The sequence below is a fragment of the Erithacus rubecula genome (assembly GCF_903797595.1).
Source record: "Erithacus rubecula genome assembly, chromosome: 10".
Lineage (NCBI taxonomy): Eukaryota > Metazoa > Chordata > Aves > Passeriformes > Muscicapidae > Erithacus > Erithacus rubecula.
In genome coordinates this window covers 16,202,329-16,222,012 of record NC_136662.1, presented here as the reverse complement: position 1 = coordinate 16,222,012, position 19,684 = coordinate 16,202,329, and the positions used below count along the sequence as shown (strand labels likewise).

At 38.5% G+C, this 19,684-nt stretch overlaps 1 protein-coding gene across 1 annotated transcript in view; it reads left to right on the top strand.

Moving 5' to 3' along the window:
• Positions 1–2,194: 2,194 nt before the first annotated feature.
• AK5 (adenylate kinase 5) overlaps positions 2,195–19,684 on the top strand; it is an 83,051-nt gene continuing 65,561 nt past the window's right edge. The window contains exons 1-5 of the mRNA XM_079313357.1: positions 2,195–2,742; positions 4,394–4,580; positions 5,552–5,719; positions 11,125–11,294; positions 11,414–11,527. Coding sequence (XP_079169483.1) covers positions 2,683–2,742; positions 4,394–4,580; positions 5,552–5,719; positions 11,125–11,294; positions 11,414–11,527 — 699 coding nt within the window. The 5' untranslated portion in view covers positions 2,195–2,682. The remainder of the gene's footprint in view (positions 2,743–4,393; positions 4,581–5,551; positions 5,720–11,124; positions 11,295–11,413; positions 11,528–19,684) is intronic.

Genomic DNA, 19,684 nt, shown 5'->3' with positions numbered 1-19,684 from the left:
AGGACAGTTATTTCTGTTGTTTTATTTTCTGCTACCATTATCTAACTGAGCAAAATGCCTGGAAGCCTACAGTAAAAAAAAACAACAAGTAAAACAGTACTTTACACAAACATGTTTCACATTCCTGAGGAAGATGCCATGGAAAGCATGTGAAAGGAAGCATTTAGTATTTTTCTCTTGCCAAACTAGGACATTGGATGAGATACTAGTTTACCCACAAATGTTGAGTATATAAAACTATATACTCCAGAAGCCTATAGATGGAATTTATCCAAGACAACGATAATACAGATGAAGTTTTTTTGTATCAAGAAACAAATAAAAAAAATTCACCCACAAAATACCAAAACCATAGCTCTGTGTTCCTAAATAGAATGGCATCTTCTATTAGCCCTCCTCATAAAAGACCTTATTTTAAGAAAATATCTATTTAATTTAATTCCATCTTCCTTTTGTCAACCTTCATTTAAGGTCTTTTTAAAGCAATTATGTCTCATCCCTTTTTATTAGGACATTGGAGCCTACTCAGTTTACTCAATCAAAATTAAGGCACTGTGCTTTTCAATTAATTTACATTTGGATAGATTAAAATTTTAGCAGAAGAAAGCAGGGTTAAAGCCACATTTATTGGACTTTATGGGAGGATGAGAAAAACTGCAGAATGCTGATTAAACTCTTCAGTGAAGACCAAAGTCTTCCTTGAACATATGGGAAGTGTCAATTCAGTGACTGCAGCTTCTCTAAGTAGACACCATTGGATTCATAGAAACTGGAGCTGGAAAGGCTCTTAAGCCAAACTGCAGAGACATTTCAGCTGTGGTTTTCCAGTAGCTTTGCACTGAAACAGGTTTGCCCAGAGAGCTGTGTGCGCCCCAACCCTGGAAGTGCCCAAGGCCAGGTTGGATGGGGCCCTGAGCAACCTGATCTTTTGAGTGGCATCCCTGTCCATAGCAGGGAGGCAGAACTAGATGATTGAGGACCCCTTCCAACCCAAACCATTCTGTGATTCTATGGGCCATCCATCAGACAGTTGCTGTGAAGGGACGTTAGCTGCTATCCTTTATGTGGTAGCTGCTGGGAATATTTGGATGACTTGGAAAACCAACCATTTCAATTTGTCATAAGAAGATCATGGGAGTGTCTTCTGGGCAGCATTTAGCAGTTCGTGGAATGAACAAGGACTGGGATCTTCTCTGTGAGAAAGCAAAGTGTTTACATAGAAAGCTGAGTCTGGGCTGAGGAAAACAAGGGCAGTTCAACTACAGAAACAGCAAAACATGGGGAAAACAGCTGAGAGGGAGACTCTTGTCAAACTGATATTGATCCACAAATCATATACAAGGGGGAGAAGCTTCTTAAAAGATACCTGAGAAGATCTATCCATTTTCCCATCTATGTCTGAAAAATAGACGTGTACATACAGAAAGCAGTTGTTCAGTGTTGTTTATAAGCTTGCAGTTACGTAACCTATTTGTGTTAGGGTGTGCCTCAGTTCAACCACAAGGATATTCTGTTAGAACAGATAATGAAGTTAAAAACTAATTGGAAAATCAGACTTCATATAGGACACTTCAGCAACTGAAATACTCTACTCTGATTTCCAGTGTGCCACAGAGCATCACAGAATCTGCCCCCTAAGTAACATTTCCCAGAGTACATCTAGAATAATGCACCCGGTTTTGGGCTTCCCTGTAAAAGAGAGATGTTAACAAATTGGAGTGAGTTTGATCCCTGTATGGGCCATTTCCTTACAAGTCAATATATTCTGTGATTCTGAGTTGAGTGGACAGTCACAAAGACGGTAAGCGATGGAAAGTACATGTTCTCGAAGATAAAGAGAGGGAGCTGGGCTTGTTCAGCCTTGTGGCAGGTTTAGAAGGTACATAATAGGAGTTCTCCAAGGCTTGACAGAAGACCGTGATGAAAATGGAGCCGGGCTCTTCACAATGGTGGGCAAAGAACAAATTGAGACATGGGAGGTGATAACTGAATAGGAGAAAACGCTTCTTCATGTCGAAGCCAGATAAGCATGGGTTGCCCAGAGAAGCTCTGCAGTCACCACTCTTGGAAGGTTTTGCAAGGAGAGACTGAATGAAGCCCTGGGCAACCTGGTCTGACCTCAAGAGCTGCCCTTGCCTTGAGCAGAAGGCTAGACCAGAGATCATTTCAGATCTCTTCCTGTGACTCGCCGATCACAGATGCTCATGACCGATCGCAGCTCGTGGCTTTTTGCCAGCCCGAAGTGTATGCAGCGTCTGGCTCCTGAAGACGCCCTAACCCCGTGCCGAGGGCACAGACCGCGGTACGGCGGAGGCTCCCAGCCGCCGGGCGCTGTCCCGGTGCGCAGCCCTCCCGCCGGCGCTCCGCTCGCTGCCGGGGCAGCCTGCCCGCGGCCCGGCGCCAGGCACAGCCCTCTCCGCCTCCGCTCGGCGCCTCACCGCGGCACCCCCCGAAACTTTCCCCGGCAGCCTGCGCACGCTCTCGCTCCCCGCGGGGGGAAAGCGTGCTCTCTCTCGCTCCCTCCGTGCAGCGGGCACGGGAGGCGGGCGGCTGCCTCCCTCCTGCCTCCCTCCGCCCGCCGAAGCCTCGCCGAGGCTCCCGCATTGCACCGCCGCGCCGAGTCGAGCGCGGGGCTCGGGCTGCCCACCCGCCCCGCCGGCGCCCCCGGCCCCGCCTGGCGGAATGAGCGCCGGCGAGGCCAAGGAGTATCTGGCCCGCAGGGAGATCCCGCAGCTTTTCGAGGTAGGCGTTTTCCGCCCCGTCGGGGGATGCTCCGCGCTGGGACCCCGCGGCGGGCAGGGCTGAAGGTGGCTGGAAGGACGGAGCAGCCGGAGGCTGCGGCTCGCGGAGCCGTGCGGGGAGCGGCGCGGCCGGGTGGGCGCTGGGGCCGGGGCAGCGCTGCCCGCCGCCCACCTGCGGAGCCCCCGCGGCCGCGCCCCTCCGCCCTCCGCGGCCGCCGGGCAGCGAACTTGCCTGTCCGCAGGGCAAAGGAGCGCCCAGGAATGCGGCTAGGGGCATCTTGCATCGGTCGGGGGGAAGAAAAAACCCACAACAGTTTAGTGGGATTTTGTTTAGCTTCCTACAAGTTACCTGCTAATGGCTGATAATTACTTCTCTGTGCAATGTGGATTTCCCCCCCCCCCCCCGTTATGTATTATCCTTCATCTGTACATAACACACACATGTGTATTTGCCCTTGTCTGTGCTGAAGCTAGACCTTTTTCTATACATTCGAAAATTGCAGGACATTGAGCATGCTAATGTTTTAATTACATGGCTAGAATGTGAATGGTTTAACAAGAGATGCAGACAAAACTGGTTCTCTGTTGAGGCTGAAAGCTTGACTAGTGATTTTTAAATATTGGTGCATATCTTCTGTAGAAATACACTGTTAATTGCTGTGATCAGTTAAGTACTATAGTAAAGGCACAAATTCACAGAAATTATATCCTATTTTGTAAGCTCAAATGTGTGTAAATACCAATTATTGTATAAACTGTAGATAGTAACTGATCGAATCTTGAATTGGGGCTATTTGTATTTACTATTAATACCAACTATGACCCTCAAGTTTATTCACACAAAAATTAAGAAAAGCAGTAAGAACAGAAATCATCCTGAAAGACATGTATTGTTAAGGGAAGGCTGGATGCAGCAGTCTCGTGGAGAGGTGAGATGATGACTTATGTATCACTTTGTCAGGAAATGTGTCAGAAGAGGGCCTGGCAGTCTTTCTCTCACATCCCTTTCAATGCTCCTGAGTATGATGAGTGAAGAATTAATACTGTAGAGACGGGGTTTCTAATGGCTTGGAATATGTGATCAATTAAATCAGGAAGCACCTATGAATTTTGGGGTTATGGGGTTTTTTTTTCCCCCAATACTGATCAAGATGATATTTGAGTATTTCTCGTGATTTTTAAAAATGCTCTTTTCATTGCTTGTGTAAGTGTTGACAAGAATATGGATGAGATACTTGTGGGTGCAGTGGTCTTTAAGGAAAAGATACATTTTAGTGATGTCAAAGACTACAAAGAATACGTAAATTTTGGGGCTCTCTAGCTTGCACAGTGTTCTGTGTATACTTGTCAGTGACAGTTTTAAGAAAAATGTAGAGGATTTTTGTTTTCCTATTCTTGGGTTTTATTTCAGTGCAAACAGGCAACTATAAAGACATAGCCATAAGCCTCCTTTCCAAGTAATTTTTATGACATTGGCAAACCAAAATAATTTGATTTTTTGCAGGCCTTGCTTTTATGCACTGGCTTGCAGTAGAGAGTCTGAATACCCAGTAATGTGCTGTTTCTCTGTGCAAAGTAAAAGACAAAGTAAAGGTGCCTGTTTTTCCTTGGCATCTGCCATTATAGTCTATATTTTTGATCTTACATTTCAGAGTCTGTTGAATGGATTAATGTGTTACAAACCCGATGACCCAATTGAATATTTGGAAAGCTGTTTGCAGAAAGTAAAAGAGCTTGGAGGGCCAGAAAAAGTGAAATGGGACACTTTTGTCAGCCCAGAAAAGAAGACCCTGCCTCCACTCAATGGAGGACAATCCCGGAGGTCTTTTTTCAGGAATGGTAATGTATTAAATTTTAAAATTATTCTATTTCTTCAACTGTGTGTGGTTTTATATCCACTACTGAATTGTTTTATACATACTTCTGTGCCTCATTCTGTTTATCTCCAGGCAAAGCAGTCAAGAATTTCGTTTCCTTGCTTTTTGGCATTTGTTTTTCTCCTGCTGTAATGGATGCTAGGCAGGAGAGGAAATTGTGATCACTTTCCAGCCAAATGATGGATGTTTGCTGTGTAAATGTTTACCGCATCAGTGGAGAGATTTCTTGTATCCTACCTAAAACATTTGCAAAGATAGGGGCAGATCTGACACAGTGACCTTGGCTTGTGTTTTCAGTTGGTCCTTATGGATGACATACACACCAATTTCGGTGCAGTTACACTACATGGTTTTTCTAGTTTACACTGGAGCTGTATGCTATTTACTAAGTAAAATGTAAATTATAAACTTCAAGAAAAAAGTGCACCTTATAAAATCTAAGCAGATGTCATACCAGTACCTGTAATTATTTTATTTGTAATGTTAACAAAGAGTAATTAGCTCATCCTTCAGTTGCCATAGTTATTTTTCCTTGCCATCCAACATTTCATTAAAATAATCAGCAAGAATACTGTCTCTATCTCTGCGTACAACATGTATCACTAAAAGAGTCCTGCTTAATAGTAGAGGTTATCTGCACAACATGAAGCTTTTCTTCTCAGAGACCCCTGCTGAACCCTGGGTGCTATGAGCAGATGTTCACAGAAAACCTGATGTGCTTATAAAGAACACCAGAGAAAACTGACTCTGGGTGGCTGTGATTTAATAAATCTGTTAAATAGAGGCCAAAAATATTTAATATAGCAACAGCAAACACAATGTAAAATTATATGATATTTATACTTTCTGTATTATACTTATGTAAATCTGTGTACAGAATAGATTTTGAGTTTTCTATTTCCACAATTCCCAGTTTATCTTACTGTTTTACAGTGATGCCTGATAACTCTAACTTCCCATACCGACGCTACGACCGACTGCCTCCGATCCAACAGTTTTCAATAGAAAGTGACACTGACCTTTCTGAAACTGCTGAGCTCATTGAGGAGTACGATGTGTTTGACCCTGCAAGACCTCGACCAAAAATTATCCTTGTCATAGGTATGAAGGCAGTCATCTTGACAAGATTTTATCCCTATTGCTTTGCCTTTTGATTTGTACTGCAAATACACTGAGTGCTTCTATGAATTTAAATACAATTTTTCCATCTGCCATAGCAAGTTGTGCAGGCCAATTAAGAGTTTGAAATTGTTTGTGCTGGGGATGGCATCTCAACTGTAAGAATTTTAGGGGCAGCGAGCACCTGCATTTGTGTTCTGTAGATTGGATGCCTCAGCAGCTGGAGAGCTCATGATTTGCTTATGAGCACATCTGCCAGCTTGATTTCATCTTATCTAAACCTGGTTCATGCATTTCAAGGCAGCAGCACTATGTGAATCAAAGTGCTCATCCAAAGCATGCTCAGCATTGAACTAAAACACTCACATATACTCAAAGCTGGTCACTAAAAGGGGTATTTTAAAATGTTATGTAAGTCAGCTCAATAAGGTGATAGGAAACTGTTGTGCTCTATACTTAGACCCTTGTCAAATGACTGGTATGTCCAGTTGAAGCGAGAATACACAATCACTAGTTCATTGCACTGGTAAATTAATCCCCAGGTTCATTTGGCAAGTGAATCCTGTTCCAACTTCACAGAGAGTGAGCACTCAGTTCACATTAGTTAACTGTGCTCTTTCCCAAAGTTCTCTCTTGTGAGCTGTTTAGTGTTTTTTCTAAGCAGCTCATACTTTCCAGCCTCAGACAAGCATAAGTTATTTAAAAATAAAGCTGCAGGTTAAGCGTAAATCAGTAATTTTTCTGTTCTTGAATTGAAGTTGTTTGCATATGTTTCCTTATCATCTAGATAGTTGTCTTCAGAAATTTTACCACCAGACCTAGTTGTCTGACTCTCTGGATGGCTTAAAGAGCTACAGCACAGGTGCCAGGTGATAGAGAATTACTTTTTTTCTTTTTTTTAGTCTATAAAGCTTTATTCATATTAAAGAGAGATACTGCTTCCATAACAGAGAATATATGTAAAAGGGAACTGAAATGTCTTCTCTGTACTACAGAGTGGAAACTCTAGGAACAGCATGTCCTCTAGGCTCTGCATCCAGCAGCTCTCAGACACAAGATATTGGAATAGATTGAAAACAGAAGACCAGGCATTTTTAAAAGTGTGGTATGCCAAAGCAATTGCTCAAGGCATCTGAATTTTCTTAATCTTTTGTTTCAGGATTACAGATTTCAACGTGCAAATCTCTCTATGTATTGCTGAAATGGGAAGATTGCAATTAGATGGAGAAATCACACATACCTTTCTTTCATCTTAATTAATTAGCTACTCTTTCTTTTCATGAAGGAGAGTAACTGGCTCCCTTTCAGTGACCACAGAAGGCTCTTAATGCATCGAAATCTATGTAGCTCAATTGCAGTAGAGTGATGAATGAAGGTTTGATTTAAGTGAGATAAAGAGAGCTTGGCTTTCACCTCTGGAACTGAGTGCGGGTGTATTTGAAGTGAAATCCTTGAACACCAGCATGCAGTGAGCAGACTGTGGATTTTACAGAGCTTTTTTTTTCTCCCATTTATATAGGGAACGTTGTAAACATTCCACAAAGGCTATTTCAGGTTTATATTCCCACTGAGTTTCTCTGAATCTGTTACAGTGTGATCTGATAGAAACACAATATTATCTGTAGCTTAGCAGCTATTGTCCATTTTTGTATAGTATCGAGACAATTTCTCCCAAAATCAACTTCATATTGAGAAAGGACATGTTGGATAGAGTAGCTGAATAAAAGTATACTGTTCATTCCAAGAGATATTGCCCACAAAGAAAATTTGTTGCATATTTTCAGTTTGCATAAAATGCCAACAAAAAAAATCAGTTAAGTAAAGTATTTACGTCTAATTAGTGATAACTGCCTTGCTCAGGTGGTGCTGGTCACAGGCACTGTTAGGGACTGAAATGAAATTAAAGACCTGTCTTCTGCTTCTCATATTAGGTGAACTTTTCTTTATTAATGCATTAGCTCAAGATCTTTTTAATGCTTCCATAACGGTTTTTACAACTTCTTTGCTTTATGAAATCTATCATCCTTATAATGAACCAGGTAGCTCCAGGGCTAAAGAGAACTCACTTATAAAGGTGAGGGCTTTGTTCTTTTTCTGGGTTTGCAGAAGAAACCTCTGGTGAAAGATAAAGCTATAAAGCTACATAGTGAGTATATATATGACTGGATTTTGGAAAAATCAGATGGAACCAGCCAGGAGGGCACACATCTGAATCACTGGAAAAATTAAGTTTCTAAGGCATTATTACAGGAGTAAATGACATTGTGTTTAAAAATGTGCTTCCTAATATACTTTTAAGAAACAGATTTCTACCGTTAATAAATCTTGAATTTAGAGATCTTAAAATATTAATTATCTGGTGTCATTAGCACCTTAGTTGAGTATGTTTTTAAGCTGCAGTTTCTTAAATATATTACTTAATATTAAAAGAATACACTTTCCTTTTGAGATCAGTGTGTAAGGGCTAGATCAAATACAGTGCTGTCGGCAGGCAGCTGCATATTCATTTGTTAAATCTAGTTATATTTTAAAGTCAGAAGTATTTTCAGATATTTTATTCTTTAATAATAAATTTAATAATAAATTAACTGCTTTAATAATACTTTTTGGGCACAAAAATCTTTACTTGAAACCTGTTAGCAAACATAATTTTAGATGCAACAAGTGTTCCCTAGTCTAGACATCTTCTGGAAATATATAAAATAATCATACTTTCCTTGAGTAATCTATTTCAGAATAAGTAGAAAGAAAAAAAAAAACAAAAGTGATTTGATTTTCCTTTCTTGTGAACAGTTTGTCAGTGTGATTTATCAAAGGGTCACGGATGGATACATAGTTCAATAATTACGACCTACTGTGGGAAGTAATTTTGTTCTATTACTTTTCCCTTATTTTGTTACCTTAATGTTTCCCCTCAGATTGTAAACAGATAATACATTGGATAACAGATAATAAATTGGATTGATTTGGATTATGTGTTTGGGATGTGTTTGGATTGATAAAAACAAATGTGTGGGAAGTTTATGAATGTTAAACCAAATACTTTATTAGCTATTTTCTGATTGTAATTCAGATTGAAAGAACAGAAGTGCTGAGCTACACTTCGTTTTGTTTAGTTTTGGTTTTTGGTTTTTTTGTTTTCTCTTTACTGGCAAAGCAAAGCTCTCCCTAACAGGAGTGTGAAATCTGTCTATTTGTTTCAAACAGGTGTTTTTCAGCTATTTTGTGCTTTTACAGACTGACATTTTGTCAAGTATCAGTTCTGGTTTTCTGGCACCTTCTGTATCTCTTTTGTATCTCTTGTATCTTTTGGTGTTGGAACATGAGTGCTATTTTTCTTGTTCCAAATTTTTCTAATTTTCTGCACATTACCTGTATACATTTTTATTGTTACTGGGTGCAACAAAGTCTGCTTCAAACTTGTAAGGGTCGGTGAAATGCATTTATCATGGGGAAGGCTGAGCATGAAAGGGAGCAGGGGGAACTAGAGCAGAAGTGCTTTATAGCCACTTCAGTGGAGAAGATGATTTCTACTGTATCAGATGCTTCTGTACCTGCAGAAGGGGAAGATTCTTTATTCTAAAAAAGAGGATAGATAGCTAAGCTGACTATGAAAGAAAGAGTCCAAGCTGAAAAAACTAAGCCCATCTAGATCACCTGGAATTACTGAAATGGAAGAATAGCTGTAGAAGCTTGCACAGTCTGATGAAAGAAGAGAGCAACTTATGTCTTTTTATGACAGAAACACCAGGTGAACTGAATGAGAGAAAAGGATTTTTCAGTTGTGATCTTACTGTGTAAGATACGGTTTTTCTTTCATTTTTTTAATGGGTGTTTTATGAACATCTGTAGCTGTGTTGTCTAGTTGGATGTTACAGACAAATGCTTCTAGAAACATTACCTAAACTAATTGGATAATGATAAACCTTCCCCCAGGGGCATAACTAAACTATGGGCAGGGTATGGGAACATGATAACAGCAGGCACATTTCTCTGTGCACTCTCTTGAAATGGCTCCTGGTCTGACTTCCAAAGGGCAGGTGCAGCATCAGCATCAAAGCATCAGGGCACAGAGAGCTGCAAGTGACTGCTGGTGACACTGGAAGCTCTGTGGCAATGATGCTGGGGTGCAGGTTGGAGCCTGGTTACACACATAGTGCCCTTAGCATACGTGTACAAACACTGTAAAGCTTATCCTGCAGCCAGAACTTTATTGATTATAAAAATGCTTAAAAGCTATTTATGGGAATAATACAGATAATATAAGAAGAGTTACATGATTACTAACAAAAAGCTGAGTGTATTCAGATTTACTTTAACTGCATCACTGTATTTTTTAACTTCATAGAAAATGTGTATTTTTAATAAATCTTTTTCTGCTGAAATAAAATTCAGCACTCTCACAAAGAATTCCCCAAACTATAGCTACTTAGGATTGGGAATTATTATCAAAACATTTGGTTTGGATTTGCTTTGTTATACTCTTCCGTACCATACATTTTTCTATACATAATATTTATTTTTATGAAAACAATTCCTTGGTTTTACATACTGGATTCCGGATTTTCTGCTCATCACATCACATGTCCTTTTAGTTCAGACACGGTCTGATTGTTTTACATGTATTCTTGCTGCTGCTGTCCAGCTCACCTTCCCTGCAGCTTTCCCTGCTACATAATGTAGCTGTTTTCTGTGATTTTGATACCCATTCAGCCTGTGCTGTATATATATTGAAGGGTCTCTATTCTTCAAGTTGTCTAGCAAGCTGAACTAATTTCTTCTCTGTCAGATGCTTCAAGCATCAATACCAAGATCTGGTATTGCATGGTTCAATAAAAGTCCTTATACTAAATCACTATGGAAACATCTCAGATGATTATTTAATAATTTTTTGTATTTTAAAATCAGGAAACCTCAGAAGCTCTTGCAAGCATATTTAGGAGCAGATTTTATTAGTTCCATTTCATGATTAGTTTTCTGATTTAATTGGCTTCTTTAACCAAGTATGATTCTTTCTGACATTTCAAACTATCTGGCTCTGTCTCTGGATTCATAGAGTTTAAGAAGGGAATAGTTCATTTGTCTGCTCCTCTACTGTGGATCAAGAAAAACTCCATTCCAGGAATGGCCTTAGAATGAGGTCAACCTCAAAGAGTACTCATTTTTGTTTCACAAGTGGATTTTGTATTCTTTCTTTAAATTTCATTTTACAAACTGTTATATTTATGATCCAGTCGATGAGACACATGGTTGGTTACAGGTCATGCAACTGTGAGATTTACTCTAATAATGCTTGGAAAATTGGTGTCAATAGCAAAGATTTCACTTGTGATTGGGTACTTCTCATGAAAGGTTAATTTAATGTTTTTGCTTATGATTCACACTAGGTGGCCCAGGAAGTGGTAAAGGAACACAGAGTTTGAAAATAGCAGAACGTTATGGATTTAACTACATATCAGTTGGTGAATTGTTAAGGAAGAAAATCCACAGTACAAGCAGCAATAGAAAATGGAGCCTAATTGCCAAAATAATCACTACTGGAGAACTGGCCCCTCAGGTACAGTGTTTCCTATGTTCATGTTTACTTCCAAGGGTTTATACATTTTGTTGTAATGTGCACCATCAAGAAAACTTCCTTTATGATATTAAATAACTAACTTATTTTCTCTGTGAAAGGAAACAACCATAACTGAGATAAAGCAGAGATTAATGCAGATCCCTGATGAAGAGGGGATAGTGATTGATGGATTTCCAAGAGATGTGGCCCAGGCAATCTCCTTTGAGGACCAGGTAAGAAATTGTTTTTATTCGTAAAATAACTTACACAAAAAATAACAGTTAAGCTTGTTGAAATAATTGGTCAGATTCCAAGAAAAAGCCTTGCTCTTTAAATCTTTGCAAGCACATTATTGCAGGTTGACAAAAGATTTATGTTATATTATGTCCTGTTGTCTGAAGACAGATTATTTTGTAAAAAGACAATGTGATAATATAACAAGAATCCAAGCTTCTTGTCTCGTAATGAAATTCGTCTCAAGATGAAGCAGAAAAACACATGAAATCTAACTGAATATTTTCTTTAGAGAATATTCCACTTTCTTTAGAAAGTGGAAAAGTATTATATTTCCATATCTATTGGTTCAACATAATCTCCATTAAGAGAAACATACTGAATGCAATGCATGTCTTCACAGTGCTTTTAGTGTCAAGTTTATTACAGAGCGTTGAAAAGATGAATTAAAAAGGTTAAAACTACCCAGGCTTTGCAAGTTTCTGTAAACCAGAAAGCATGTGGGTTTTTTTAGAAAATAAGGTCATTTTGGTTATTCTAAACTACAATTCCAAGGTTTACTCAGCTAAAACTGGATTCCTGAGTACTATTGACATGTTGTTTTCATGTGTGTATTTTAAACTAATCTAAAAATACTTTAATTCAGTGGAAAAACAAGGAGTTGATGTCATTTTCTGGTCAAGTGCTGCTAACATAACAGTTATAACAGAGGTTGCAGTTTCAGAGCTGAATTCTTAGAGTGCCTTCATGAAGAATGTTTCAAAGTTTTTCATTGTTGCTAGTCTACTGCTGTTTCTGTACTTCGAATTCTAAGTAGCATTACCAATGCAGAAGTAACAAAACAAAGCAGCTAATGAGGCATTTCATTAATGTGCTTTATAAGGTATTATTCTGGACAAAATTCAGAAAACTGAATTGAGAAAATTAAAGGAAGCAGACAAAATAGTTATTACAGGAAATAGCAGTGACTGCCAGCTCTATCTCCTTATAATTAACAAAAGGGAAGATTGACTATTTTAGAAGTCAAACACCAGAAATGTAGACTTAATGATAATTTCCTTGTACCATTTTTTTTTTTCCCAGTGTAAAAGTGTGACTTAAGAGCATTTTTTCTGGTGTCATAATTTTGTGCTGATCTTGTTTTTGATGAAAGAATGGGAGATATAAAACTGAAGGAGGTGACAGAAGTTATCCTAGGCTCGGATTCTCTATCTACTAAGGAAAATCAGTTACATAACACTTGATTATAGTCACGGGGAGTTCCTTCATTCTCAGTCAATTGGGATTTGTAAATCATACTCCTCAAGGCCTGGTTCTGCCTGAAAGATAGATCACTAAGTCTCTAAAAAAGGGCCAGGAGCACGTCATATAGGGAACACCTTTCAATCTTACCTATTCTGAAAAAGTACAGGAAAGAAGGAATCCCAGGCCTTTTAGAGGACCACAGGCTCTCTGTTCAGACTCCCCCATCTTCAGCTTTCTTTGCAGTTGACCTGTAATATGAAGGCCATGAAAATAAATGTACAAAAGCTATACATATTTCAACATTCAATCATATATCAACATCTCCAGTGAGATATATTCAGGGCTTTATCTTGGATTTATATTTTAAAGAAATAAAATATGCATGTTGTTTCTTTTAAATTCTCTGATGCTACACAGCTTGGTGGGAAGGTTTTGTGTTAAGGGAAAGAGACTATCAGCAGTCATAGTACTGATCATCCTCCACAGGGTGAGGTTCACAGTCACCCATGGCATGGCAGGTTATTTACATTAAGCGTGGGAACATTTTCCAGGCACTCAGAGATTCCTCAATAGGAAGTGCAATTGAGTTGTGGAGAATTCAGTCATTAACTGTTGTGATAATTTGTCTAGGTCTGCAATTAGAGATAGTAGGGGGTTTTCCACAGCTGAGAAATGTTACAGCTTGCTTTCTAGCACTGTGTAGAAGTTGAATTGTTCTCATTAGCCAAAAGAGACAAAGTGAGAAATAATTAGTTGAAATTTCAGCAAAGAAAGTTTTGATTAAATAGTAAAACAATTTTAATTAGATCTACTAAGCAAAGGAACATCTTTTGAAGAAAATGGTGAAATCCCACAAACTGCAAATTGTACACGTGACATATTCTTACCAAGACATTCCCTGTAGAACACTGAGATCTGTTGATAAGTTCAATAAGAATAATAATTGACTAAGAATTAATTCTTATTGCTATCACTAGCTTTGTCATGAGCAAATACTTATTCCTACAGATGGTCCCTTTGAGACCATTGCATGCTTATGTACCTGAAAACAGCAGAAAAATTTATGTGACACCTACAATTTTTTTACCATTATTTACACAAACACAAACTCCAGGAATATAGGTAATAGAAATACCAAAAATGAATTGTGGGAAGTAGTGGAAAAGGAAAATGATGACCAAGGTGCCTGGTTTCTCTTGAAAGCACATATAAAATCTAACTGTGCTGTGTTTGCAGTCATTTTTAATATAACAAATAATTTATGCTAAATTAATTGCTTCAGTCTCACAGAACTCACAGAGCTGTTACTAAAACTTGACACTGGGCTTTAATAATCTCTTAATCTTGTGAAAAAATCAAATGGATACATTTATGTCTGAGCTGAATAACATTCTATTATAGAAATACATTATGATAACAACTGCTTGTTAAACTTCACTTGTAATTGCCCTTGGTACTACCAGCACATTTTTATCCCTTTGGCTAAGCTAGAAGCTGAACCCTTCTCTGGGAAAAAAATGTTATTTTTAGTAAACTAGTCAAAGCAAACCAACTTATGCTAACATTCCCATACATAGGTATAACTAAAAGATGATGATTTCTTCCTTATTATGTTGCCAGACTCTCATGTGGACAGTAAGTTCTCAACATGTTGCTAGGCAGAATTGTATTAAAGCATGTTGCATCTCAGTGACTAAAGTGCCTAAAATAAAGCAATGTATCATTTGCAGCACACACAGTATTTCTCTTTCTCCTCAGATCTAGAAACCATAAGCACTGCTTCCATGCAGTAATGTCAATCTGGAGTAAGTACATTAGAAAGCATTTTACACATCACAGGAATTTTATATTTGAATTTAAGCTTTTCTTCCCTTCTTTTGTGTTGACACTGTTCCTGTCATCTATGTCTTTCGAGCAGCAAAGAAGTTTTTAAGATGGCCTCAGTGATGTTTTCAGAGTCTCAGCAGTGCTTACCAGCCAGCACCACATTGGCCATTCTGGTCACTCACACCAGCTTCATTTCTTAGTGCTCATTGCAGCCTTCCTGCAGCCTGGAAGAACTCAGCCACGAGTATTCTTTATCTCAGTTTTCTTTGAACTTTTTAACCAAGTTGAAATAAGTCTTGTATTTTTCTCTTTGAAAAAGGAGTTTAATACGTACATTTCTCTTATTGGAAGTCTGGGATTTTTGCCAAGTCTTGACCCTCTCAATTCTTATTTCCAGAGAGCAGAGTCAATACTGCCAATACTTTTGATAGGGGTGCTTTTAATAAAGCTATGGAATTCCAAGCAGTCATAATTGTAGGGGAAAAAAGAAAACATGAATTTTAATGTCTTATAATGGAGCAGGACTTCCTGTTTATGTATTCCTTTTAAATATATGATGATTTTTATATTTTGCCCAGTTTGAACTCCTGCATAGCAGAGCAGACTTAATACTGATGTATTTAGACTTTCAGTTTGAACCTAGGCATAGAGCTATCCTAAATCACAAATTTCTTAAGTATCCATGATGTCTGCTGAGTGCAAATAGCAGAAAGGTGTTTAGGTTTCAAGGACACATTTGAAAATGCCAAGGAGAAAATGGTTTATTTACCATTAATCTTGAAATTCAGCGAGTCACCTGCAGTCCCAGCATGCTGAAGCATGTTAAATATCTTCCTCCTGCAATGCTGTAATAAAATGCCTCTGACTGCTGTATTGAACTCCAATGGCTTGTGAAGAAATTGCTGTTTGACTTTCTGTGTAATCTCTCACAGGATTTTTATCCTTCCCGGGAGAAACAATTAACTGTATTTTACAGTTAATTTCAATTACTGCTTTGGTTTGTTTTATTCCACCACTTTCGGTCATTCATGTGTAACTTTCCTTCTTTGTTAGTATCAATAGAGTAAATACAGATGTAGTTTGCTTAAGAAAATAAGAAGCTGTAATTTTTTAAATAGTGAAATAAATGTAGAACAGGTATTAGAATCAATGGACATTCATAAATGAATATTATTTAATTTCTTGATAAAAGAGGAAAACAATTTTTGTATAAATTATTATTTAAAAATTGTCTTATATGGACTAGGTGACAAGACTATATTTAAGTAACATCTTAATTTAAATGATAAATTTTATCTGATTCTTTGTTTGGAATATTCTTTGTCTAGGAATATTTATAAATGCACTATACCTCCAATGAAGAATTAATCATCTTGGCTGTAATTTGAGTTAATTTTTAACTCTCAAATATATTTATTAGGAGAATTATTACGAGAATAATTGTGATAAAGTAGAACTAACTGTGTAGGTGGCACAATATAGAATGGTGAGAAATGCCTGGGTACTTTCAGAGGCTGAGGACAGCAGAGCTGCTCTCCAAGGCTGATACTTAGATCTCCAAGCAGAAGCGATGCCTGCAGTGCCCTCCAGGTTTGCCACAGGGGTTTGTGGCCAGTGGCCTGAGGGTGTGACTGCCAAGCTCCAGCTCTGCAAAGAGCTTCTCACAGAAAACCTGCTGACTCTGGCCGAGAGTGTGACCTCCAGAGCAACCAGGAGGTGAATGCAACCTTGTTGTGAAGCTTCTTAAGGGGAAGACCTGTTTTTTTGCAATAGGTTTTTGTCCTGATAAAGATATTTTTTCTGTATCATGGCAAATGTGTCTTTATTTCTCCCCCTAAACTTCTATCCCCCTTCTCCTGGACCTCTCCTTCACTGATCCAGGTAGAATCCACTACTGAATATGTGTGAGGAGTGGGAAGACTACCACGTTAGCAGTCTACTTTGCTCTGGTTCCTTTTGTTCACTGTCTTTTCCCTGGGAATTTTACACTGCTCTCTTTAAGCCAAGCCTGACTGGGAGACCTGTGGAGTGGTCTTACCATTATCCTCTTCTCCCCTGGAAGCTGGAGCACTCTCCAGAGAAAGACAAGCAGTTCAATTTTCTGCTGGGTAAGCAACCCTGGGCCTCAGGTTTCCACATTTTCCGGGCAAGGGCTCTTCTCTGCTAGTCAGAGTAGGCAAAGGAGAGCTCATCCATTGCTGGTCCTCACACAGGACCTGATGTTGTGAATTCAGAATGGATGGAGGTGCCTGTTCTGAAGCAGAGGTCTGCTCAGTCCTTTCTTTGTATCACTGGCATTAGTGTTAACCAACAGGGACTTCATTAGTTAGCTGCCCAACACAGGGGAAAAGCTGAATCACTTGTTCCCAATGTCTGCCTAATTACATACTCTAGACAATTTGCTGGAAACTTATTTTCTGGACAGCATGGATATGGTTCAAAGGAATCTACCAGAAAAAGATTCTATCAGCAGGATTCATTCTTTGACAATATGATTCACAATTTTGCATTTCTAAACCAAGAAAGAACTATGCAAACAGTCTAATAACCCAGGAAAGATGTAACTATAAAAATCAAATAAGTAATTACAAGGGAGAGCACGCATAGAGAGGATATAAACCAGCTTGCTAGTAACCTTTACCAACAGAAATAAAATTCACTGTTAAATTAATGGCAATTGTTCATGAGCTGTCTGTTTTCTCAGGAGTATCTAGTAAAACATACCAAGAATTAAGAAACAGAGCATTTTCATCTTTTGCCTAATGAGGAAAAATGAGAGAGAGTGTAATCATCTAATTTCTAGCAAACAACCACACTATTCTCACTAACAAGAGGAGATGTAGAAAATATCCCCAGAGAAAAGAAAGCATCTTTCTACTTACACTGCTTAATGTCAATAACACCATCAACTTGCATAGAATTACTCTCAATTTACTCCTGGTTACAGTTTAGGAAGGATATTCAGACCCAAAGAGAGTAGGATTTACTTACTAGTAAATATTATTCTAAAAAATGAGAGAATGTACCCACCAGTTTTATTCTGAGTTGATGCCATATGCTCTTCATCTCATTTAAAATGAATAACCAGAAACCTGTCTGTTCCCATAGGCAAAGATTCTCCCTTCAGCTGAGTTCCAGTAAGTAAGTAGTCAAATTCCCTTCCCTGAGCCCCACGGTCCTACCTCACATGCATTGCTGGACATGAATAAAACCCTCTACCTTGAGCACAGGATGTGTGTACTGGGGGAAATCAGCTCTTCTGTCTGTGTTGGTTCTGTACAACTTTTCTATGAGCTGAGTCTCAGAACAAAACTTATTCCCTAGACATAAAACTCAACAACACTTAGTTGTGAGTTTGAAACAAGGGTTTGTTTTCAAGTGAGTCATAAAAACCCTTTTACTTTGTTAGAAAAAAAAGCATTTTATACTCGGATACATAGGATAGATATATTTCTAGAGAAGTAATCCTGGATGTCCATATATTTACACTACCCTGTTACATTACAGCTAAAAGTATTTATAAGCATGTCTTGCAAGCAGGTACCATTGAGGTAAGTGGAAGCAAAGTGGTTCATGAAAACAGGACTGAAATATCAATAGCATTTCTAGAATGTATCCTGAAGGTTGTAAATGCATGTAGGACAAATAATATTATTAAGTGCTATTAGGTCTGTATGCCTGTGCATACAGGAGAGATGTTACCCTTTTGTTACACCTAGTGTTTTTTACATGGTTTTCAACACCTTTCTGATGATAAAGATGCATATTCTGCAGGTAAAAGTTGAATTCACAGAGACATCATATCATCGGGTTCTGTTTTAAATTCCTACCTCAAATATGCTTGAATTACTTTTTTTTTTTTTTTTTACACTTCAAAAAATCTTTCAGACAACACCTCATTTGAAACTAGGTTTCTTGAACCGAGAATTTTAAAACATTGTTTTCATTGACTTTTTATTTCTATGAGTGAAATATATTTCAGATTAGAAAACCCACAGTGTCAGAAAAAAGGTAGTCTTAGTACCTGTGATTCTGGTAGTGTCTTTTGTATTATTATTGTTGTCAAAAAAATTGAGAGCAGCAACAGTACTCAGATTCCGTAGAGAACTTTCAGTATTCAGAAGTAAAAGGAGATAACCTAGTTAACGAATTGTTCAAGTCATACCTTATTATCTGCATTTTACAATTAGGAAAAAAAAGAGAAATTCAGCCCAGGGTGCCCAGGGTGTGTTTTCCCATTTTCTTAAACAGTAAGTGACTCCTGCAGCCAGTGCAGTTTGTGGGAATTAAAAGCAGACGAGAACTTGCACAAGTGGTGGAATCCTGGTGGCTTTAGGATCCTTCCCTTCCTGTGGGGCTGCACTTACCCAGCCACAGTTCCTTTAGAGAACTGACATTGGTTGTGGTAAGCTGTACTCTCATATTTGTGTGACAGAGAAGGAGACCCTCTTCCTTCAGGGCAGATAATTTCATGAGTGGTCTGTTTATTCCAGGTGCTCTCTAAGATTTGATGCTGTATGTGAAGTCTTGTGGTGCACAAAGCTCCAGTCCTGCACTTGAGGAGGTCTGGTACGATTTCATAGCCTGACTAGATGGCATCCTGAAGTGCTGAGATTTGAAAGTGAGGCCAGCTATTATTAGGATACACAGAAATGGAAGCACTCAATAAAACTACTCATTTGTATAAACTCCTTTTGTCCTCCAATTTACTAGATCCCTGACTGCCAGTTGTAATTTCTGAGTCCCTGTGTAATGTATGTTAGAAAACTTCAATTGGCTGGTTATCCACACAGGGACTTGAGATGTCTGTGTGCTCAGTCTGCTGCAAGGTACATCAGCCATTCCCTTTCATCAGTGTTCCATGACTAACAGGCTTTGAAATCTGTAGCATATTCTTTCAGAACCTATCTGTGTCATAATTTGGGTTTTTTAGTACTGTATGCTTTTTGAATTCCCAAATTCCTCATTATTCTTCTATTATTAGTGAGGCAACCTTAATTTCACCAAGCTACTTTTAATAATGTCCATATTGTATGAAAGTCTAATACAGAAACTTACTTTCATAGTGTTTCATGTGAATAATT